Source organism: Typopeltis vanoorti, chromosome 9 (assembly GCF_054136105.1).
Source record: "Typopeltis vanoorti isolate ZY-2024b chromosome 9, IOZ_Tvanoo_1.0, whole genome shotgun sequence".
Lineage (NCBI taxonomy): Eukaryota > Metazoa > Arthropoda > Arachnida > Uropygi > Thelyphonidae > Typopeltis > Typopeltis vanoorti.
Window position 1 is genome coordinate 91,467,922 of NC_143557.1, and position 22,319 is coordinate 91,490,240.

At 36.8% G+C, this 22,319-nt stretch overlaps 1 protein-coding gene across 1 annotated transcript in view; it reads right to left on the reverse strand.

The window, feature by feature from the left end:
- Nucleotides 1–22,319, reverse strand: part of Spg7 (SPG7 matrix AAA peptidase subunit, paraplegin) — a 299,389-nt gene that overhangs the window by 118,139 nt on the left and 158,931 nt on the right. Inside the window, exons 11-12 of the mRNA XM_090397373.1 lie at nt 21,154–21,218; nt 3,670–3,734 (exon numbers count right to left, since the gene is read on the reverse strand). Of these exons, the coding sequence (XP_090253499.1) occupies nt 3,670–3,734; nt 21,154–21,218 (130 nt within the window). The remainder of the gene's footprint in view (nt 1–3,669; nt 3,735–21,153; nt 21,219–22,319) is intronic.

A 22,319-nucleotide genomic window follows, 5' to 3' on the forward strand; every position in this document is an offset into this window, starting at 1 on the left:
CAGCTATGAACAAACTCAAAGGCACTTCTCCTCAGAATGTGAACATGAGCCCTACCACATGTGAATACTACAATCCTCCTCCCTCACTAGACAAACCACTACAACTGACAGAGCATGAACCTCTGTAACCCTAAATTCTGATCTCCAAACCATTCTTCAGTGGGTCTTGGATAAAATTTGTCAATTCAAATGCCTGCAAAACGTAGTTGCATACGTTTTGTTTACCACAAAAAAAAGTACCATATTCTCCCAGCCTTATCTTCAACAACATCTTGACCTCTAGGTAAGATGAGATTTCTCTCCTTGGTAGCATCCTGGCATTATAGCCATTGCCTCCTCAGCATAAAAAAATTAGGATTCCTCTTTTGTTCAAGGCACTACTTTACCTTTTGAACAACTGTTAACCCTGTACAAATCACAAATCCACCCAATCATCGAGTATTAGTCACACATTTGGGGCAGTGTATCCAAGAGTTCCCTAAAAATACTAGATGCAATACAGAAGACAGCAATCAGATTGATTAATGACCATCTCTAACCACTCACTCAAACCACTTCACATAGGTGTTTAATATCAGCTGTGCATCTTCAATAAATATTTCAATGGCAATATCCATCAGAACTAGCATTAATAATCCCGCCCTCCCTTCTCTCTCTCTCTCTCTCTCTAACAAATCCATTGAAAAACATGCAGCTGCCACCCAACACTCCCTCAAAATCCAACTCCTAACACACACAACAATCTTCTTCTTCTTCTCCTCCTCCTCCTCCTCCTCTTTCATTCCTACTGCAGCTGCACTCTGGAACAGCCTCTCCTCCTTTGTGTTTCTGAAGGAATACAATACAAAGCCCTTCAATCTAATGTAAACAAATTTTCTCCTTACTCAAACATATTCTCATACATGTTACTAACATACTATAGGTTAACCAAAACCTCTTGTGTATGGGTCTAACATAATTTTTTCTTAATTAAAAAAAATGTTATTTGAAAAAAAAACCAATTTCATGTTATATTACTGCTACATATATATATACAGGGTGTTCGGGATAAATTTGACATATTTATAATTAATTATATTTTTCCGTAAGTTACATGTATTAACACACACTTCTCTTCATTTAAAAGTTTGGACCCTTCTTCATTCATATACAAGATGTCAGAAAGGATGGATAGCTGGAACCCACCTGAATCATGGAAGAGAATAACTTGTATCATGATGATTCGTGCCCGCCATCAAAATAAGGATATTACGACTGCTGCCCAATGCTCCCTGAATACAGTAAAAACAATCAGGGCATGAACTAGAGACTTGCAATGGTGACTACGAGGATGTAGCAAGAAGAAGATCCCTAGGCAGACGATCTGATTGCGTTCGTTACAGCAGAATTCCTCGCAAATCTGCAGGAACAGGTGTTGAAGAACCCTGGCATTGGAATTCGGGCTTTGTTCGTGGAGTTGCTAACTGTAGTCAAGCCCTGGATAACAAGGGTAGCCAATGGTAGGCCGTATGTATGGCAGCAGGATTCGGCCCCTTGCCACACCTCTGGGAAAGTCAAAAATGGTTGTCTGAAAATTTCTACGACTTCACCAGTCCAAATGTTTGGCCTCCAAACTCCCCAGACCTTAACCCCATGGATTATTTTGTATGGGGCGCAGTTGAAAAAGACACCAATTCGCACTGTCCAGTAATACAAAAGCCCAGTTAATGGATAAAATTAAAACAGTTTTTGCGGCCCTTCCCAGGGAGACTGTAGCATCAGCTTGTTCGAGGTTCCGAAGCAGAATTGAAGCTGTGATCGATGCTAATTGGTGGTTATTTTGAGTAAATCTTGTTGATAGTATTGTAATTAACTCTGCCTGTAATGTTTTTTTGTCATTCATTAAATTTAATAGATACAAAGAAGATTTTCTTTTTCCTTACGAAACTGTCAAATTTATCCCGAACACCCTGTATATATATAAAGAGTGATATATAGTGAAAAAAAAAAAAAAAACTCAAATTCAACTGACTACACAGGAACAATAATGCATCATAGAAAAGTAAAATCTCAGAGATCAGTTTACTTAAGTTTAAAACATTGAAGGACCACTGTTTTTGGAAGTCAGATAAGCAGCAGATTACTTTCATTTATGGAATACAGTCTTATTTAACCACTTTCTTATACAGTAATGTAATCTATAAACCTTTATTCGCATTATGATACACAGATAATGGTGCAAAGAGTAAAATTGGACTCCTCCTATCAAATTGCCTCTAAACAAACATGCTGAACATTTATTAATACATACTGTATGTATGTATGCAGTCCTCACAGCTACAATCAATGGACAAAACATTCCTCCTGTCTGTACTCTCCAAGGGACTGACTCTCAGATGTTAGAGGGTTGCCAGAGGTAATTCCAGCCATACCTTTTGCAGCATTATTCACAACTGCACCTTAGACATTAGTCGTGGATACATAGATCTGATGTCTCGCTCTATGGCATTCTACAGAGATTCAATTGGATTTAAATCCAGGGACCTTGGAAACCACTGGATGGTCCAATTCAGATAAGTGCTCCTTGAGCCATGCCTGGGTGGTTGCAGCCAGTGGAGTGGTACACTGTCTTGCTGAAACAAGTCATTGGCTGCAGGATGCACAAAGTCCATGAACCTCTGTATGTGATCAGCCAGCACATTCTGGTAGCTCACAGCATTTAAGAACCTCTCCAGACACACTAAGGGGACCTAATGTGTCACATAAGAAGGCTCCACAAAACCATCACAGAGCACCACCACCACCTTCTTGAACAGAGCCAACCTGGCATGATGGGAGTCATGGCCTCATGTTGTCGATGTCACACCCACAGCTTCCTGTCACGCTTGGTATAATTGATAAATGGGGATTCATCAGACCACACGACTCTGGCCCCACTGTGCAGAGGTCCAGTTTGGATGTTCCCAACAGCAGGCGAGGTGCACTGCCCAGTGATGAGCTGTCGACAGTGGTACACGAGTAGGGCGTCAGCTTCCGTAGCCCATGGTATGCAGAGTACCATTGTATCGTTTGCTCACTAACACTGATTGGACCCCAACATTAAAACTGGATGTGATTTATGCTGCTGTTGCCCTGCAGTTGGTCTGTATGGATCTGAACTGTCTATGTCGACCTCAGTCATCAATAGCATGTAGTTGGCCACCACTTGTTCGCTAAGTGCTGGTACGTCTGTTGATGGTATACTCGCTATAGACCCTTGATACAGTTACCGTTAAGAACACTAGGGTTCTTATCACTTGGGAGATGGAATGACCCATCTGTCTTGCACCAATAATACGTCCACGAACAAAATTGCTAAAATTGCCACATTTACCTGTGTTCGTCGATTGCAATACACTGTTGGGAAGCCCCCAATGTCTGACTGTTTACTGTCTGCATTCAGGAGATGCCAGTATCAACTTTCCGTCACCTCTATCTCTAATGTTTTGTCCACTAAGTGTATATCTACTTCATAATGACAGATTTTTTCTGGTAAAACACTGGTGTCATCATTTAAGATATAAATATGTTTTTTTAACTTTTTGCTTTAGCAAAACTGAAGTCTTCATACCTGTTTTTAAAATAAATTTGTCTATTGCAAAGGTGTGATAATATATCTAAAAAATTAAATCTAAAATTGTATATTCTTACCTTGTCAAGAACATCTGCACGATTTGTAGAAGCCAGCATAATCACACCTTCTTTTGTTGCCATCCCTGAATTATGGTAAATGATATGAAACAGCAAAAAAATTAATAATTTAAATTTTGATAGCATAGTCTTCTATTGAAATTTTTTTATGTTATGAAAAATTGGATGACTGGTTTAATTTACACTATTAATAAACATTCAGGAAATTTTATTACAAACCAAAGTTCCCATGCAGTTATATATGTTAAACTGGGGAGGAGCTTGTTTTGTCCTTTTATGTATAACATCTCAAATTAAGAAAGTAATTATCACTTACCACATTCAAACTTAATTTCAAATTCTAACTATTTAGTAAGAAACAAAAGATTGTAGTAAACATTGCCATACTGGAGAGAGAGAGAGAGTACAAAGGAGAAGTGTTAAAAATGATATCAGGATTGTGGAATACTGAGTGTGAAGATAGATTGAGAATTTGTAGACCAAAGACACTAACAAACAGAAGAAAGAGGGGAGGTATGATTGAGACTTACAAACTTCTGAAAGGGTCATCAGGATTGATGAAATCCCCATCCTCCATAAATTGAATTTCATCAATTTATGGAGGGTGGGGGAAAGGACAAGAGGGCATCCTTGGAAGCTGAGAATGAAGGCTGCTAAGAAGAGGGGTGAGGACTAGATTTTTCTCTCATAGGGTGGTGCATGATTGGGAATGGATTGCCATTGGATTTGTGAGTGCAAGCAGTGTGAATGAATTCAAGAATAAGTATGATAGCTGGTGTGTGTAGTATGTGGCCTCCCTCGATGAGTCTCTTACTCCCTGAAGGTCTCTCATAATAATAATAATAATAATAATAATAATAATAAACACTGATCCCCTTGCTATCCTGAAGTGGGGTGAGGTGGTGAATTTTAATGCAGTCGTCTCATTTCCTGGAGGAAAGAAAGTGCATGCTTCACTCTTCCTCAATTTTGATAATATTCCGCCACCATTACAACTTCATCAATTACTTTATCTTAGTTTTAACAGGGTTACAGCTAATCTTCTGATATGCAGATATATCACATAAATGGCAGCTGTGCCATCTGGTTCCTAGCAAAAGCTATCAAGTGCAATTTCTTCCCATCAATGCACTGCCTTTCTCTCATCCAGATAACAGTAGTGTAACTTCACCTGAAAATACAGACGACCTTATGGCATCCTTGTTTTCATCCAATTCCAAAACAGATAAGCAAAGTAAATCATCTCCACCTTTATCTCAGACATTGCCTCCTAGGCAATGTCTGACATGGACACCAAAAAAGGCTTCAGGTGCTGAAAGTATCTGATCAATTATACTTAGATCTATTTCCAACCTAATACCTGCCATTTATTATTTCTGACCTATATTATTCTCATCTTACCATCCCTGAGCATGGAAGCAAGTCCACATACAACTGATTCCAAAAGGAGAAGGGGGTATAGAGAAGTACTGTGTCTATCATCAACCTGGATGGAACAAATGATTCAGAGGAAAAGTTGGTTTAGTGTGTTTGAAGTTGTACAGTAAAGGGATGGTAGGCAGCTGCTGCTCTTGCATTAGCAGGTACAGAAAGTGGAGAAATGATGGTTGCCAGTTCAGTGGAGCAATGACCATTGAAGTACCTAGAATAGACAAAGAGCAGAAATATTGCATTTGTGTGACAGAAGCCGAAGTGAATCTGCAAGAAAGGGATAATCAATGAGCTGAATTGCTTTCTCTGGACCTCGTCAAGAATTTTTAGAGAAGTTTTAGGTGATTCACCCAAAACATATGAGCAGTATTCTAACCATGGGTAGATTTGGATTTGTATACAGTTAAAAAATGGTTGGGTGTAAAACAGCGTCTTGAACAAAAGAGAATGTCAAAGGTTTTTTTGGATGCTGAGGAAGCTATTGATGCGATGTAAAATCTCACATGATTAACATTGTATCATGTCCATTTTCCCAAGTTGTTAATTAGAATGAAAAATATAAATTGGTAGTTTGTAAAATACTAAATTTCTTGTAGGTAATAACTTTATGAAAAATATTTTGTATTATTCAAACTGGCATCGCATGAGTTGTGACGTCAGCATGTCCCGATGTTAAAGTAACTCTGAGATGGTAATCCCGAAGATGTGCATGCATACTACATGCAGGATGTGGTATAAAAAGCTCTTGTGTTAGGAAAGAGAGTGTCTTGGGACTTTTCGTCACTTTTTTTTTTCCTGGGTCCACTGCCATGGGAGGTCTAATGTCAGTTGCTGGAGCATCTCATGTGAGGAGATTAGCACAAATCATCACTGAGTATCAGCGAAGAAAGCAATCATTGAACAGCCGAGGTCGCTATGTTGCTTATGAATGAAATTCGATTGATAAAGATATCAATGACAAAGAAAATGGTGGGAAAGAAAGAACAAGCATACAGCCAGAAGAAAAAGAATATTATTGCATAGACAAAGGAACCGGATAAGGACTGTCCTGAAAAAAGTATATGGAATATAACTAATCGTAAGTACTTAGAGGGATATGTAAATACTTCCGGACAATTCACGTAAAGCGTCCTTGTTTCATATTCAATTGTTCTTTCTTTTAATGAATGGAATTCGGAGGATAAAGATATCAACGACAAAGAAAATGGTGGTAAAGAAAGAACACGCATACAGCCAGAAGAAAAAGAATATTATCTTGTAGACAAAGGGAAGGCACCAAGTCTCTGCACCGCACCAAAACCTGGTTTGAAAGAAAATTCAAAGCTTGTGAAATGCTAAAACATCATCCAAATCTGAACAAAACATGATGGATTAATTATTCCAAGAATGTGGAGGACCCATCTTAAACCCATTTAGCAATGAGAACAATCCCAGACAGAAGAAAAAATCTCAATATGAAAGGACTGTAAAAATTGTTTAATGTAGTTCCATTTTTTTTCTTTTTTCTCACCAGAGGTCAGAGTAGGATAAATAATTAAAAAACATTTAGATTCATTTTACTTTTGTATAGTGCAGCAGCATGTAGCTTGTATATTGTACATATGCATGTTTCCTGATGATGATTTCAATACAGAGGTCGAAACGCAATTGTTACTTGCTTGATGTTAAGAAAAGTAATTATTCTAACACATGTATTGTTAGATAAATGTGTTGGTAAAAATTTGTCTCTATAAATTCTTCACTACGAACATATTCAATTGGGCTAATGTAATTATTCATGATGTATTTGAATAAGTATCTATTATAAGAGTTAGCAAACTGTTGTATGTAGTGAATGTAAGCTATTGTTAAATGAGCTCATGCTTGGCAAGTTAAAATGTTTTAATGAATAGGAATGACTAGAATGTTTTACTAAATTATATATATCAGTTATGAGAAAGAAATGTTAAGATTGTAAAAGAACTAAGCCTGAGATAGAGTCACATGAAATTGTCTATGACTTGTAATTTATTTGTGTCCATGCTCATATGTAGATTGAGCATTGTAAATAGATTTCTTGGTTTAATTAAATTAGTTTGTGAAACAACACATTGAGACTGATTTGTCAATGCACTAATCCCAAAAGCAACACACCTGCATATATCTGACAAACGAGAGACAAGGTATTAATAATAATATGCTAAGTAGCAAGCATAACTGACAATGGCAAATGCCCCCCCCCCCCTCCAGTCAACTGCCCAACATACAATGCAACTGTATGCCAGAAAGAGATCATAAACCTGTTGCTAAATTAGACACAAAAAAAGGCTCCTGGCCCTGATGGCATTCCTCCAATTATCCTGAGAGTCTGTGCAGCAGAACTGACTCCTATCCCATGCCATTTGTACATACTCTCTTACTCCACTGGTGTATATATATATATATATCCCAAAGCCTGGAAATTGGCCTATATTCAACCCATTCCTAAAAAGGGTGACAAATCGCTGCCGTCTAACTACCGCCCTATCTCACTTCTATCTAGAGTGATGGAGAAAACCATCAATTCTCAACTCCTACTCAACCTTGAAGGTACCACCCAGCTATTAAGCAACCACCAGTACAGATTCCGTTGATGCCGATCAACAGGTGATCTGCTATCATATATCACCCATCTCTGGACAAATGACATGGAGAAATTTGGTGAATCCCAAGTGGTTGCACTTGATATCTCTAAAGCCTTTGACCAGATCTGGCACAAAGGCTTACTAAGCAAACTCCCATCATTTGAACTGTCTCAGGACTTCTGCAGATGGATTGTCAGCTTCCTGTCTGGACACACTATGTGTGTGATGGTAAACAGCTCCCTATCCTCTCTCCATCCAACTAATGGTGAGGTCCCAAGGTTTAGTTCTCTCACTGACCCTCTTCCTCCTATATATCAATGACCTACTTCAGTTGACCTCCAACCCAATACACAGTTTTGCAGATGACAGCACATTGCACTCCTCCCTTTCATTTGCTAAATGTTACCCTACACAACTCACCTCTACCCACAGAGCATCAAACCACCACTGCCCTTAATTCTGACCTTTAAGCCATCCTCCAATAAGGCGCAGATAACCTCGTCAACTTCGACGCTAGTAAAACTCAGTTCTGTCTTATTTACCACACAAAAAAGAACAATTTTTTCTCAGTATTACTTTTGATAACACTCAAATTCCCAGACAAGATGAGATTTCTCTTCTCAGAATTACCTTGACATCAAGCCTCTCCGGGCATAAACACATCACAACCATTGCGTCCTCAGCTTCCAAAAAACTAGGATTTCTCTTTTGCTCAAGATGTTACTTCACCTCTAAAAAAACTGTTAACCTTACAAATCACAAATCTGTCCAGCTATCGAATACTGTTCTCACATTTGAAGTGGGGCTCCTAAAAGTTCTCTCAAAATGCTTGACTCAACACAGAGAAGAGCAATTAGACTGATAAATGACCCATCTCTTACCAATTCACTTTCACATAGACGTTTAGTCTCTGCAATTTGTATATTCTATAAATATTTCCATGGAAAATGTTCATCTGAAACAGCATCAATAATTCCCCCACTCTACACTAAGCCCATTGGAACACGTACAGCTGCTGCCCAACATCCTTTTACAGTACACCTTGAAACCCACAGAACAAGTTTCTTTTCCTCCTCCTTCATCATGCTACTGCTGTACTAGGGAACAGTCTTTCCCTGATGTATTTCCCAAGAAATACAATATACAGGCTTTTAAATCAAATGTCAACAAGTTTCTCCTTTCCCAACCCACTACCCATATACAATACTAAAGTACTATAGGTTGATTAGCCAACCTCTTGTATATGGGCCCAACATAAAAAAAAAAAAAAAAGTAATAAGTTTAAGCCATGACTGATACAAGGTAATGGTCAGAGTTAAAGGGGAATAATATCTACTCTGTCTTCAATTTAAGATTCTTACAATTTCACACTCAACGGATAATTTAACTGGTGCAGTTCATTAAACAAATAAATTTGTTAAATTACAGTGTGCGCGCGACAGTAAGAAAGCCAAAGTATAAAAGATAAAGCAGATATATAACAAAAAAGGCATAGATAAGACAAAGAGGATATAACAATGTGTTTGTACCAGGAGACGAATGTTAATTCAAGCAGAGATCTCTGATAATGTCAGGTGATTTGTGTATTACTGAGGGTAAGGGGAATGTGAACTGAGATTTCTTTAGTAAGAGAAGAGGCAAGGATGAGTTTTGGTGGTGACCAGATTGTCCTTGTCCCATTGAAGGATAGTATTCAGATCAATGTTTAAGACACTGGTTGGAATATATGCACACTGCATGGTGTATCGAATGAGCAGGATGAATGAAGAGAACTATCATCTACAAAGCTATGGATAGAACAGAGCCCTGAAGTACTCCTGTATTGGAGGTGATGCTCAAAGAGAAGAGCCATCAACCATGTTATCACACAGTGAAAGACTGGAGAGGAAACTGGCAACCCAATCACAGAGGGTGGAAGGTAGACCAAAGGATGACAGCTTGTTTAGCATATAAATTTAACACACAATTAATCTTCTCTCATGGACCTGAAGCTATTCAGTTATGCTGATGACAGCACTCTCCTACTCATATGACAAACCCTGAAGTACTCAAACATCTCAAGTTTCAGGATCATCTACTATCACCACATTGATCACCATACCATTCTTTAACTGGGGGTAATTAACAACCTAGTCACCTTTAATTATTTGAAAACAATTTCGTCTTTATTCTTTCACAAAAAAAAAAAATCTTAGATCTTAGTTTCTCTCCCTTATTTTTGATAATGCATAGCTTTCAAGACTAGATCTTGCTTTTCAGACTAATACTTACTTACTCCTAGTTAACTACACAATTTCTATAGCATCCTCGGCTTCAAAAAACTTGTCATCCTTTTCACTCAAGATATTACTTTTTTTTGTCTGTCTAGCTACTAACCTTGTACAAATCACAAAGATGGCCAACCTTTGGAATATTGCTTTCAAAATTTTGGCAGTGCATCTAAGACCTCTATAAAAATTCTTGATGCTGTTCAAAAGAAGGCAGTTTGAGTATTTGATGATCCCTCTCTTACAATCCCCCAGCTAGTGCCTCACAGATAGCGTCTGCATTGTGTTTTGTTTATGGATATTTCTATGGATATCATTCAGCAAAACTGGTATCTATTATGCTTCTCAATTCTGCTAAGTTTACAGCAAAATGAGTAACAGAAAAAGTTGAATGGCTGAATTGTTCATTCAATATGTTACTTTGCTCTGGACTGCAGTCCAACCCACACACTGCATCGTGCATTCATTTGTTATGGGCCTTGCAGCCTCTACTGTATAGTAGTGATTTTAAAAAAAGGAGGAGGCTATCTTTCTCTCATAATTACCTTTACCCATGACAACTATAAATTTTTCTTTTATTAGCATTCAAAGATGTATGGGTATTCGTTTTAGTTTAGTCTTCATTAAAATGAAATAACAAAATAATGAAGAACACAGAATTTAACTGCAGATAAATTTGATTGGCAATTTTTGACTTTAAATAATCAAAAAGCAACTAAACCCAACCAAAATCCATAATAAAAGACATTCCAAAAGGAAAGGAAAAAAAAAAACAAAAACATAAAGACAGCTGTCCTGTGTGATCCCCCTGTGAACTGTATTGACTCTCCTACATACAGGGTTACCTCATACATTTCAGATCATTCATCAAAAATCCTACACATTTTCTGAGAAATGACCCAAGATATTCCTCTCTTTCAGACACTCAATGGATGAAGAAATGCTAAAAGTTTGTATCAGGTATAGGCCAAGTAGGAAACTTTGTTGAACAATTTAAGGTTTTAATCTATAGCTTAGTGTGCATTACATTTCTTTAGGAGGGTGAAGTAAAAAAAAATAAACTGATACCTCATCAGATTCGGTCATCTTTCATCAAAAACCTGGAGCAAGTAGCTCTCACATATTCTATTATTATTATGTGACACCTCCAGGGAGTCCAAAGACTCATCAAGGGAGAGTGTGCCAACAGCATCGAACGATTGATCCCCTTCCAACTACTAACCAACTTCTATGCATCATTATAATACAATGTGAATCATGCATGCAACATGCTTATCCTATTTCAAATATTCTGTATTAGTGATACTGTGAGCATGACCATTGCAAAACCCAATCAATGTAATATCAGTTTATTTCTTTATTTCACCATCCTGAAGAAGTTTCCTGTAATGCACAGGAAACTAATAGACAGTAAAACTTACACCGTTCAACAAATTGTCCATTTTCGTACCATCTGAAGGCTTTCCTCCTGATGTGGTGAAGATATTTAAATCTGTTATACAGTCAGATTGCTTCAGCTAAAAACTAAAATCTATAAAGAGAACTGAAGTTATAGTCTTCAGAACCTTCTATCCACTCCATCAATAATTACCATCTAAACCATCATGGTAGATAACTTGTTTTCCACCATTCATCCTCAACCCTTACCTTCTGAGTCCACTATGCAGGTTATATACTTGTTAACCTGCTTTCATTCTGAAATTGAGCTAAACACATTTTATTGAAAAGGAAAGCTGGGAGAGTTTATCATTCTTAAACATTCTGCTTACACACACAGTTTCTGGTACCATGTGTAATAGCATTTATTGTAAACCTACCTACACAATAAATAAACATATACATTAAAGTTCTGCTCATCATTGCTATCATAAGATCAGTGTTTTAAAACTTTAGTTAAAAAGAGCACACAACATTTGTTGATTATTTTCATCTCTGCAGCAAGAGCATCTCTCTTGAAGTGAAGAATACTGAAATTAAGTGATAGGTGTAAGACTGAGAATGATAGCCAGAAGAGTAAGAATGAGAATATGAGTGCAGAGAATGTGATAATGAATATGGAAATGATTGAAAAAGGAAAAGCGAGCATAAATGTGGAAGGAGAAATTAACCTGATGGTGCAAGAGCTGGAGTGACTACAAGAATGAAAAAAAAGTCTGACTGACTGAGCAACAGAGAGAGAGAGAGAGAGAGAGAGAGAGAGAGAGAGAGAGAGAATGACTGCTGGAATGCAAGAATTGAAGAAAGAAATGATTAAGATGAGAAATGAGATGAGGCATATGCAAAATGAAATTAGATGTATAGTGGATATGAACAGAAGAGTGCAAAAAAAAATAAAATGAAAGATAGTGGAGAAAAAGGAGTAGTAAATGACTCAAGAGTAGCACAGGAGGGAGAATGAACAGGGTGATTGAGGCACCGGATATGAGAGATAAGTATGCAAAGGGAGTCAGGGACTGTAGTTTGAACAAATGATTTGGTTTGGCATCAGGGGAATGTGAAGATCAAGATTATTGAGGGGAGTGAAAAACAACAAGGTGATAAGAAGAGTAGTTTCTGTGTCGCTCAGGTATGGCAAGAATGAGTTGTGGCAGAGAGCAATGATGTAGAACAGAATGTTAGCAGAAATATGTGATGGGGGGGGGTGCAGTTTGTGAATGTGTGTGATGAGTTTGAGGGATGGATGGAATTGTTAAGAGTGATGGAATGCATCCGAATGGTTTTGGAGTGAATCAACTGGAAAGGCTGTTGATGGAAGGAAGTATAAACAGTGATACAAACAAGTTATCAGTGGAAGTCAGATATGATGTAAATGAGCAGGCAAGTGGACTAGATGAGACCAATGTGAATGAAATTGAAATGAGTAAATGAGACCAATGAAAATGAGAATGAAAGTTGAACAGGAAAACAGAATGGCCCAGGTTGACAACACAGTGTAAGGAGAGTGGATTATGAAAGCAGCAATGAATGCATGTCTGGAGATGGTCAGCACAGGAATGGAACAGCCTGCAATACATGTGTGTAGGAGGGAGGGGGGATATATAGGACAAAGGGTAAGGGTGAGTAGAAAGGAGAAGTGTTGAAAAGTTACCCATGAGAAGCGACAGGGTTACTCGTGGAATTCATTTCCTGTTATAGACCAGGAAATGAATTCCTATGCTTATTTACATATATTAATAGTACTGTTTCCAAATTCCCGACATTTTGGAACCTTCGGGAATCGAGAATGGGAAATCATATTTCCCGAAATAATCATCATCATCATCGTCAAATTCCTGACATGTACCCTCAAGGGGTGTACAGGATATGATAGTACTACATGAAAAATTTACATCATTACTAACTTCCTATCTACAATTTTCCTCCAAATCAGTCTGTTACTTGTCAAGACTCCAACATTATCAGATCTTATATTTCAATCATCTAAGCCACTTTGTACCGTATCAATCCACCTATATCTTGGTCTTCCTCTGGATCGTTTTCCTACAAACCTGGCAGAGAACACTTGTTTTGCTAATCTTTCCTCGCCCATTCTATTTTAGTGACCATACCACCTGAGATTAACTCTGCTAACGCATTCCTGGATGCTGACAATGTCAAGTTCTTTCCTAATATCCTCATTTTTAATATGATACTGCCATTAATACCATCTGTTCATGCCTCTAATCTTTCTCAGGACTCTCATGTCTGAGGTCTCTAGTCTTTGGCCAAGTGTTTTACTTCTGACCCAGCTCTCAGATCCATAAGTTAAAACTGGTTTGTACACTGTCTTGTATACAGCTAATTTAGTGTTCCCGAAATAATCTTTATTTAATTTTCGTTGATCATCTGTAATAATGGCTATAACAGTAAATGTTAATAAACAGAAAAGCAGTAGAGAAGATGGGGCAACCAAGGTTCATGGCCCCCGGCGCAGTCTTTCAGAGGTTTCGAGACACTGCTATATGTAAAAGGTTGAAGCAAAAAATGAGTAAATGAAATTTCCTAAATGGAGGTCGACCAAAATTTCATGGAAATCTCTTGCCCTGAGCGCTAACCAAGAGTCACTATGGTATCATTTTGGCAAGGTTTCTGTTATATTTCAAGTTTTCTCAAAATATAAACAATGTAATTAATGTAAACTTTATTTAATCAAATCTTATAGTATACAGTGAGTTTTTACATATATCACACAATGTATTAACATTACCAATCTCATTTAAATATTTTATTTATTAAATTAAACATTAATAGAAAACAAATGCAAATATTATTCGTTTGAAAATTAAAAAATACTTCAAATAGTTTTATTTGTCATTTTTAAAATGAAACTTTAAGAAACATAGAGTATTAATTGCCCGATCAGACAATCGTGATCTTCGCTTTGTAACGAATATACTTGATGTGGAAAAATTTCTTTCATTTTCTGTAGACGTTGGTTGAATTGTTAAGAGTATGTCTAAAAGCATCTTCAAGTTGAGAGTGAGAGAATGCATTGCTTCATATAAGCTCATTTCCTTCCTTATAGAAGCAAATATTTTGTCTGCATGCATAGGGCTGGGCTTTGATGTCAAAATTGATATTGCTTTAGTCAATTCACTCTTCAGATCAGATTCTGATTTAATGGCAGAACTCTCTGTAAGGACATCCTTTATTTCTTTTATTGGAACTTCTTCTGCTGTAAATGTTCCTTTAAAAAGTCTTTCCATTAATGACTTTGCCAATCGTGCAATTTCATTCTTACTTGACAAGGCAAAAAATTCATTCTCTTCCATCTCACATAAACACCTAACGTTGCTCAAGTACTTTGTGAGAGACACAAGATCTCTATTTCCGCGATTAACCAATTCAAATTTTATTTCCTTTAAAAGAATTTGTTTCATTGAAGAATTCTGTTCAGTTCCTGTTCAGTAATTTTTCTAAATTACTGAACAGGAACTTAAAAATTCCTTCACTTGTGAGAATATTAGCTTCTCTATTGCTTAAGGCTTCAACTGCTAATCTTACAGGTTGTAAGCAATTCAACATACCTCTCAATATTTCATAATACTCTTCTTTCCATAAGTGATCGAGTTTCAGCTCTCGTAAAACAGTCTTAATCGGATTTACGATCTTTAAAAATCTCTCTATCATTCTCTCCAGTGTGTTCCAGCATGTTTTACAGTCCAAAATGACTTCTAGTTCCTCTCTTTTCACTCTTGATTATTTCTTGCTGCAAAAGAGAATTTTTTACTGGAGAATATTTAAATATTTTCATAATTCTTCGTAAGCTGCTAATTGCCAAAGATAGATCATCTCGCAAATCATACTGATCAGCTCGGGCCACACCATCTAACTCAGAATCACTATTATCATCTTTATCATATTTGGAATCTATTGAATTCACTATCACCGCTACAAGTCACTGATGCTTCACCTTTCAACTTTTTTACATAAAATACTTTTGTTACAGCTAGATGTAGCGCATGGTTGAAGCAGTACTGTTGAATAGTCGGTGATAATTTTCTGGATTTTTCCATAACAGCTGCACCATCACTTGTAGTTGCAACCACATCACTTTCAAGTTTTAACTGAAAGTTTTCTAATCTTTCCTGAAGCAAGGATAACACTTTTTCCACAGGACAGTTCCCATGTATTCTTATTAAACCAAGGTTCATAGAGGTCTCATTGTGGTATATGTGAACATTCATGTATCTGCGATTCTTGCAACTGGTCCACTCATCTATTGAAATACTCTGTTTTTTATTATCACATTTGAATACTTCCAATTTCTGGATGTTCAGTTGTTTCACTTTACTATAATAATTGTATTAGTGTCATAACTGAAGATGGACTTCTTGGCAACTGCATTCCTTGCTTGTGAAACTTTCAGTAATAAACTCACTTTTTGTGATGGCGTTGACTGATATACCATCCAAGGCTGCTAATTTGCTTATGGTTTCTTCTAAATCCAGTCCCTTGACATAACGTAAAATTGTCGTTTGTCTCTTAGAAGATGAAGGCATTGGCTCATCATTATTCAATTCAGACTGTTTTTTCCTTTTCATTCCATGAATGTATACTAGGTGCCTATGTAGACCGCTGGTTGATGATGCTTTGCAATTCAAAGTTTTGGAGCATATATGGCAACGAGCTGATTCGTTATCTTTATCTTTTCTAAAATATTCCCAACATTCTTTATACTCTTTACTCATTGTGACGACAATCTATAAAAAAATATTAAAATATGATTTATGATTTAATAAAAAATAATTTATTAAAAATTTTCCCGAGAGCCTGTGTAGTTCAGTGGATGTGGCATTTGCACCCCACGGCACTTGACCGCGCGAAAGAAGACTTCTTGGTTTTGAATCTAGTTGGCGACTAGAAGAAATTTTTCAAAGCCTTTTTTCGACCAGTTCCCGAGTTAGTCGATCTCTGGCACGGGCAAGCGGGCTTTTTCTCCTGGAAACTCAGATTTTTCGTCCCGTAAACTCAAGAAAATCGACTGTAGAATCCTCATTATTTCAGACATTAAATAAGAGTGTTAGGGTTATGGACCACGAGATGGTGGCACTTGTTGAGCCATCTCTCTTCACTGCATGCCACTTAATTAGTGATAGCTTTGGGCCAGCTATCTCTGATTGGGTACCAGTAGAGATTGAACTGCCCACTCAGTCTCCAAAAGTTAGTTAGGGTTAAAAACAGCCTCGCCTACTCCCTATATACAGGAATAAAAAGGTGTTAGTTGATTTTTTTTTTTTTTTTAATTTTCCTGATTTCCCGACCAAATTTTCTTGGGATTCGGGAACAGGAAAACAAAAAAAAATTCCCGCCTGTAAACCCTAATCAGTAGTATCACAAATAAGGAAGATGAAACTGTTATTATTATTATTGTATAGGCCTCTCCATGGAGTCCAAAGATTCATTCATTGCAGAAGACCAAATTATCCATACAAGCTATCATACCTCTCTTTGAACCCATTAAGAGACAATGTGCTAACAACCGACTCTGACAACCCATTCCATTCAGTCACAATTCAAAATCTAGTCATCACATTCCTATCAACCACACTTTTACTCAACTTCCAGAGATGACCTCTTCTTCTGTCCCTGCTAGTCAAATCGCAAAACATTTCCCTTGCATCAATCCTATAAAACCCTTCTTTTTTTGCTATCAACTAACTTCTGTAGTCCACACACTCTCAATCTATTCTCATAGGAACATTCCAAAGACCATTCACGATCTTCGTTACTCTCCTCTGTATCCTCTCCACTACTTCCTCATCCTCAAAAAACACAGGCCTGAGCACAGTAATCCAGATGTGGATATATCAAGTCCTTATAAAGAGGAATAACTTCCTCATCTCTACTTAGTATGTTCTTCAATAACTAAATAATCTTATGACCAACCTTTTGCAATATGTCCTCTAAACTTCAACTCCCTGTCTACCACCACCCCTATATCCCTAGCATCATCTATTGCCTGGAGTCTAGTTCCATCAATGTGGTACATAGCTTGTAATCTATTTATACCAAAATGCATAACTTAACATTTCTCCACATGATCCTGAATGATGCTAGTTGATGACACTGGAAGATTGGTAACTGATGCAGAGAATATACTTGAAGTATTCAATGAGCAGTTTATTAGTGTAGAGGGTATAGTGGAAGAGGGAATGATGGTGAATGAATAGGATGTGTACGAAGAATTAAATAAACTTGACATTAATAAAGCAGTAGGATTTGACAATATATTTCCGCATATCTTGAAGGAATGATCTATGAAATTAAAGTGACTTTGGCACACCTGTTTAACATGAGTCTTGCAACAGGGAGAGTCCCAAAGAAATGAAATGTGGGAAAAATTATTCCACTTCACTTCACAAATGGGTGGAGAATGAGGCTAATTATTACAGTCCAATCTGTATCTGGAGTTGCTGTTGTTGAAGTGTTAGAGAAGTCAGTAAGGACTAGGATTCAGAAAGGGGTTGATAACAGCAGTATTCTTTATGATGGTCAGCATGCATTTGTTAAGGGGGAGGGCATGCTTTAGCAATCTGCTTATGTATTACAACAAGGTGACAAATTCATTGATTAAAAAATGATGCATATAGAGTGGCATACTTGGGTTTTTCGAAGGCCTTTGCCACATGACTAGGTGATATGTAAATTGAAACAGTGGGGATAAGATAACCACTAATGAGCTGGATAGCTGATTTGCTGACAGACAGATATTAGCAGGTTGTGTATAGCAGAGTGGTATTCCAAATGAGGAAGGTGACTAGTTGAGAGTCACAGGGATCTGTTTTGGGATTATTATTATTGTTTAACTTGTACATTAATAGCTTTGTAACTGGCTTATCTGGCGATATGCAGCTGCTTACTGATGATACAAATTTTGTAAGAACTATGAGAAGTAGAGCAGGCGTGGCCTTGTAGGATGATCTTGATAGACTATATGAGTGGGCAAGTGAGTGGAGTTTTTGGTTTAATGTTGTCAAGTGCGAGGTCTTGAAATTTGGTAGCAAGGTTTTGAGGCAAAGTATACAATTATGGAGGAAATTTTGAAGGAGGCAGAAGAGATGGGAGAACTGAAAGAAATGGTGCACAGAGAATTAAAGTTTAAGGGTGACATTGCTATAATTGTAAGGACATCATAACAGATTATGGCAATAATGAGGATGATATTAACATGTAGAAGCAAAGAGGTTATGGTTATAAGGCTTTGTTGAGACCACATGGACTACTGTGTGCAGATTTGGTCACTGGTTTTAGTGGATGAGGATATACTGGAGAGAATCCAGAGAAGGTTTACTAAGTCAGTGTCATGTCTATGGAATGTCAGATATGAGGAGAGATTGAGGAATTACAAGTTGCTGAGCTTTATGAATAAAAGGAGAGGGGATATGATTGAGACATAAGTTGGTGAGGGGTTGGAGGAGATTTTTAATAAAGCAGAAGGAGACAGAAGAAGAACAAGAGGCCATTCCTGGAAGCTGTATAAGGAGGACATGAGCAGGAGAGCAAGAAACAGTTTCTTTGCATGATAAGTGATTAGTGAGTGGAACACATTGCCTGAGAGTGTGTAAAATGTGAATGGGTTTAAGATGAAGTTCACAAGAGAGAGTATGTACCTCCCATGATGAGTCCTTTTACTCACTTAGATCAGATGTTAATAATAAAAACAGAAATATTGATAGCAGATAAAAAGTCTCCAAGAATTGTAAATGGCTTCTATGTGGTATCACTGTTTTCTTTCATTCAGTCCTGTGAAGAGTTGTCCAATGTGGTCTGGTTGTTTTTGACTCTAAAAGAAGAATTATGGCGATATATTTGAAAAATAGAAGAAAGCACCTGGTAGTACAACACCAAGGCAACTCCAAGCAAAGGTGGAGCAAGCTCCCTCACCATCCTTGATATTTTCTCATAATGTAAAACACAGTTCCTAAGAGATGTAATACTGCTTTACATTATGAGGAGAGGTCACTACCCAGACTGGTTTCAACCTTTTTTGAGGTCTCATCAGTGAGTAGGTAGACCTGGATGATATCAAAGTTTAAGTGAAAAGAACTTGCATACCTTCACTATACGAATGCCGGAAAGGTGTGCCCATATATTATAACTAAGATAAAAAGCCAAACGACTATTTTTTCTGGCAAAGTTAATTAAATTAAGGGGATAAAAATCCCTTATCATTTTACAGCCAGTATGCAAATCTCTGAGATTTGCATACTGGCTGTAAAATGATAAGGGATTTGTAAAATGATACTCTGAGATCGAAAACTACAATCTAAGAGTTTCATACCGAAGAACTATCGGCATGAAACTCTACCAGGAATACCTGGTGTTGTACTACCAGGTGTTCACTCACGTTTGGATTCGCCGATAGTTCTTCGGCATGAAACTCTTAGATCATAGTTTTCGATCTCAGAGTTTCGCATACTGGCTGTAAAATAATAAGGGATTTTTATCCCCTTAATTTAATTTAATTTCACCAGAAAAAATAGCCGTTTGGATTTTTATCTTTGTTATAATATACGGGCACACCTTTCTGGCATTTGTATTGTGAAGGTATGTAAGTTCTTTTCACTTAAACTTTGATATCATCCAGGTCTACCTACTCACTGATGAGACCTCAAAAAAAAAAGTTGAAACCGGTCTGGGTGACCGCTCCTCATAATGTAAGGCAGTATTACATCTCCTAGGAGCTATGTTTTACATTATGAGAAAATATCAAGGATATTGAGGGAGCTTGCTCCGCCTTTGCTTCGAGTCGCCTTGGTGTTGTACTACCAGATGTTCACTTACGCTTGGATTCGCAAATAGAAGAAAGGATAACTGTCTGTCTTGCAGATTGTAAAAAATACATATGCCATCTTAATATCATCACATAATATATTTCTGGCTTATGGGTTATTCCAAGTACATCAAATCCACTTAGATCTTAGTCTTCCTCTGGGCATTTTTCTGGCCATTTTGTACCAAATACATACCTCTCTTGCTGAATCAATCGGTTTCCTTTGGATTCTGCCAATGAATCTCCAAGGTTTTTATTCCTGTTTTCAAACTCATTTGTGTTTTATTAAATAATATTTGTACATTCGAGTCTACAGTTCATCTTTGAATGTATAAAAATGAATTTCATATTGAAAAGAAAATTACATACAAAAACAAACTTGAGCAGCTTTCATAGATGAACTTTAGACTCAAATATATACAAACATTATTCAATAAAACTTTGCAGACTAACTGGCAGACAATGAAGAACACAGTGAAAGATCAGCAAGACAGACATTTGACAAAGTTGTCTGCAAGGAGAAAAAAATTAAGACTATTTTCAGCACAATAGCTGAAGACAGTCTTAAAATAAGTCTTCCAAATTTTGGATGAATTTATTCTACCATACCTGTTGAAATTGAGTTGTATTTTTCTATTAGTTTAAAAAAAAAAGTCTGAACAAAAAATTATATATAATTATATAACACTATTATATAACACTAGGCTAGTGTTATATAATTTGGAAATCCTGTTCTTAAGACCCAACATTGTTCATTTTTCTTTTCTTTTCTTTATTTATTTTATTCTTTTGGCTTAGATCACTTTTAATAGCAGATGAATCTCACACTGTGAAATAAAAACCATCTGTCACCTAAAGATATTAGCAAACATTCATGACATAATGAGATACAATAAAATTAATAAAATAATTTATTCAAAATATTTACCATCCATTTCTACCAGTAACTGATTAAGGGTCTGCTCCTCTTCTCCTGTAGCTCCTTCAGCATTCCTATGTATGTACGTATGCATGAAAAAAAAAAAAAAAGGATCCCTGTCAAAAATGATGTACAGATAGAAAGTAAGTATTTATTGTGTTGTGTTTTATATATATATATATATACACACATATACAGTTGACTCTCACTATAACACATACTACGACAAACTATTGAAAAGTACCAAACAAAGTCGTTAAGTACAATGGTATGATGAAAAGAAATATAACAAACTATCCACTAAATCAAGCTATTTCTGGTCACTACAAGTTTGTTATAGTGAAAGTCAACTGTATATTGCAATGGATTGCCAGAGGCAGTTATGAGAGCATATCCACTTTAAGGAGAATATGTAGATATGCTAGGCATTGTGTGAATAATTGTTAGTGTAAGCCTCTTGTGACGTCTTCAAACTCCATGGAGATACTGATTTAACAATAATAATGATATATGGTGCCATAGCTTTATAGTAACGTTCATGATGCTAAGCCTGCAGAAGAAAGACCGTTACTGAAAAATTTGGACAATTTTTCTTTAACTTGTCTGTCCAAAAATTGACAAAATCAGTCAATTTTTGGACAGACAAGTAGGGTTATCTCCCCTCCCCCAATAGAAGAAATTCAACTTTATAATCACAAATTCAGCAAATTTGATCCCAAAACACATAATACCTATCCTCTTTGTGTCACATAGCACAGAGGGCCGAGATCCATCTCCTGCAGTTAATCTTCTTTTGCAATTAATCCTGCTGCTCTCCAGCAATCCTAAGTTGCCACCCTTCTTCTTCTTCCCCCCCCCCCATCTTTGCCATGTTAGTTTAGGCCTTCCCTCTTTTCCTTTTTCCTTTTGGGATCCACGACAAAGCTACACTTGAAATCACTCCTCTCTCCATTCTCAGTAGTTCTGATCTATTTATCTGCATCATTTTATTTTTTTCAAAAATGAAAAAGTTATTCTGAATAGCTTAGCTTAAGGGAACACACCAACCAGTTTGGTCATCAATTTACACCATTAAAAGTTTTTCCATTTCAGCAATAAGATTGTCACATTTACAAATAAACTAGTGTAGCACTTTTTACTTCACTAAGAACTTTATCTCTGTTTGTAACAACTGT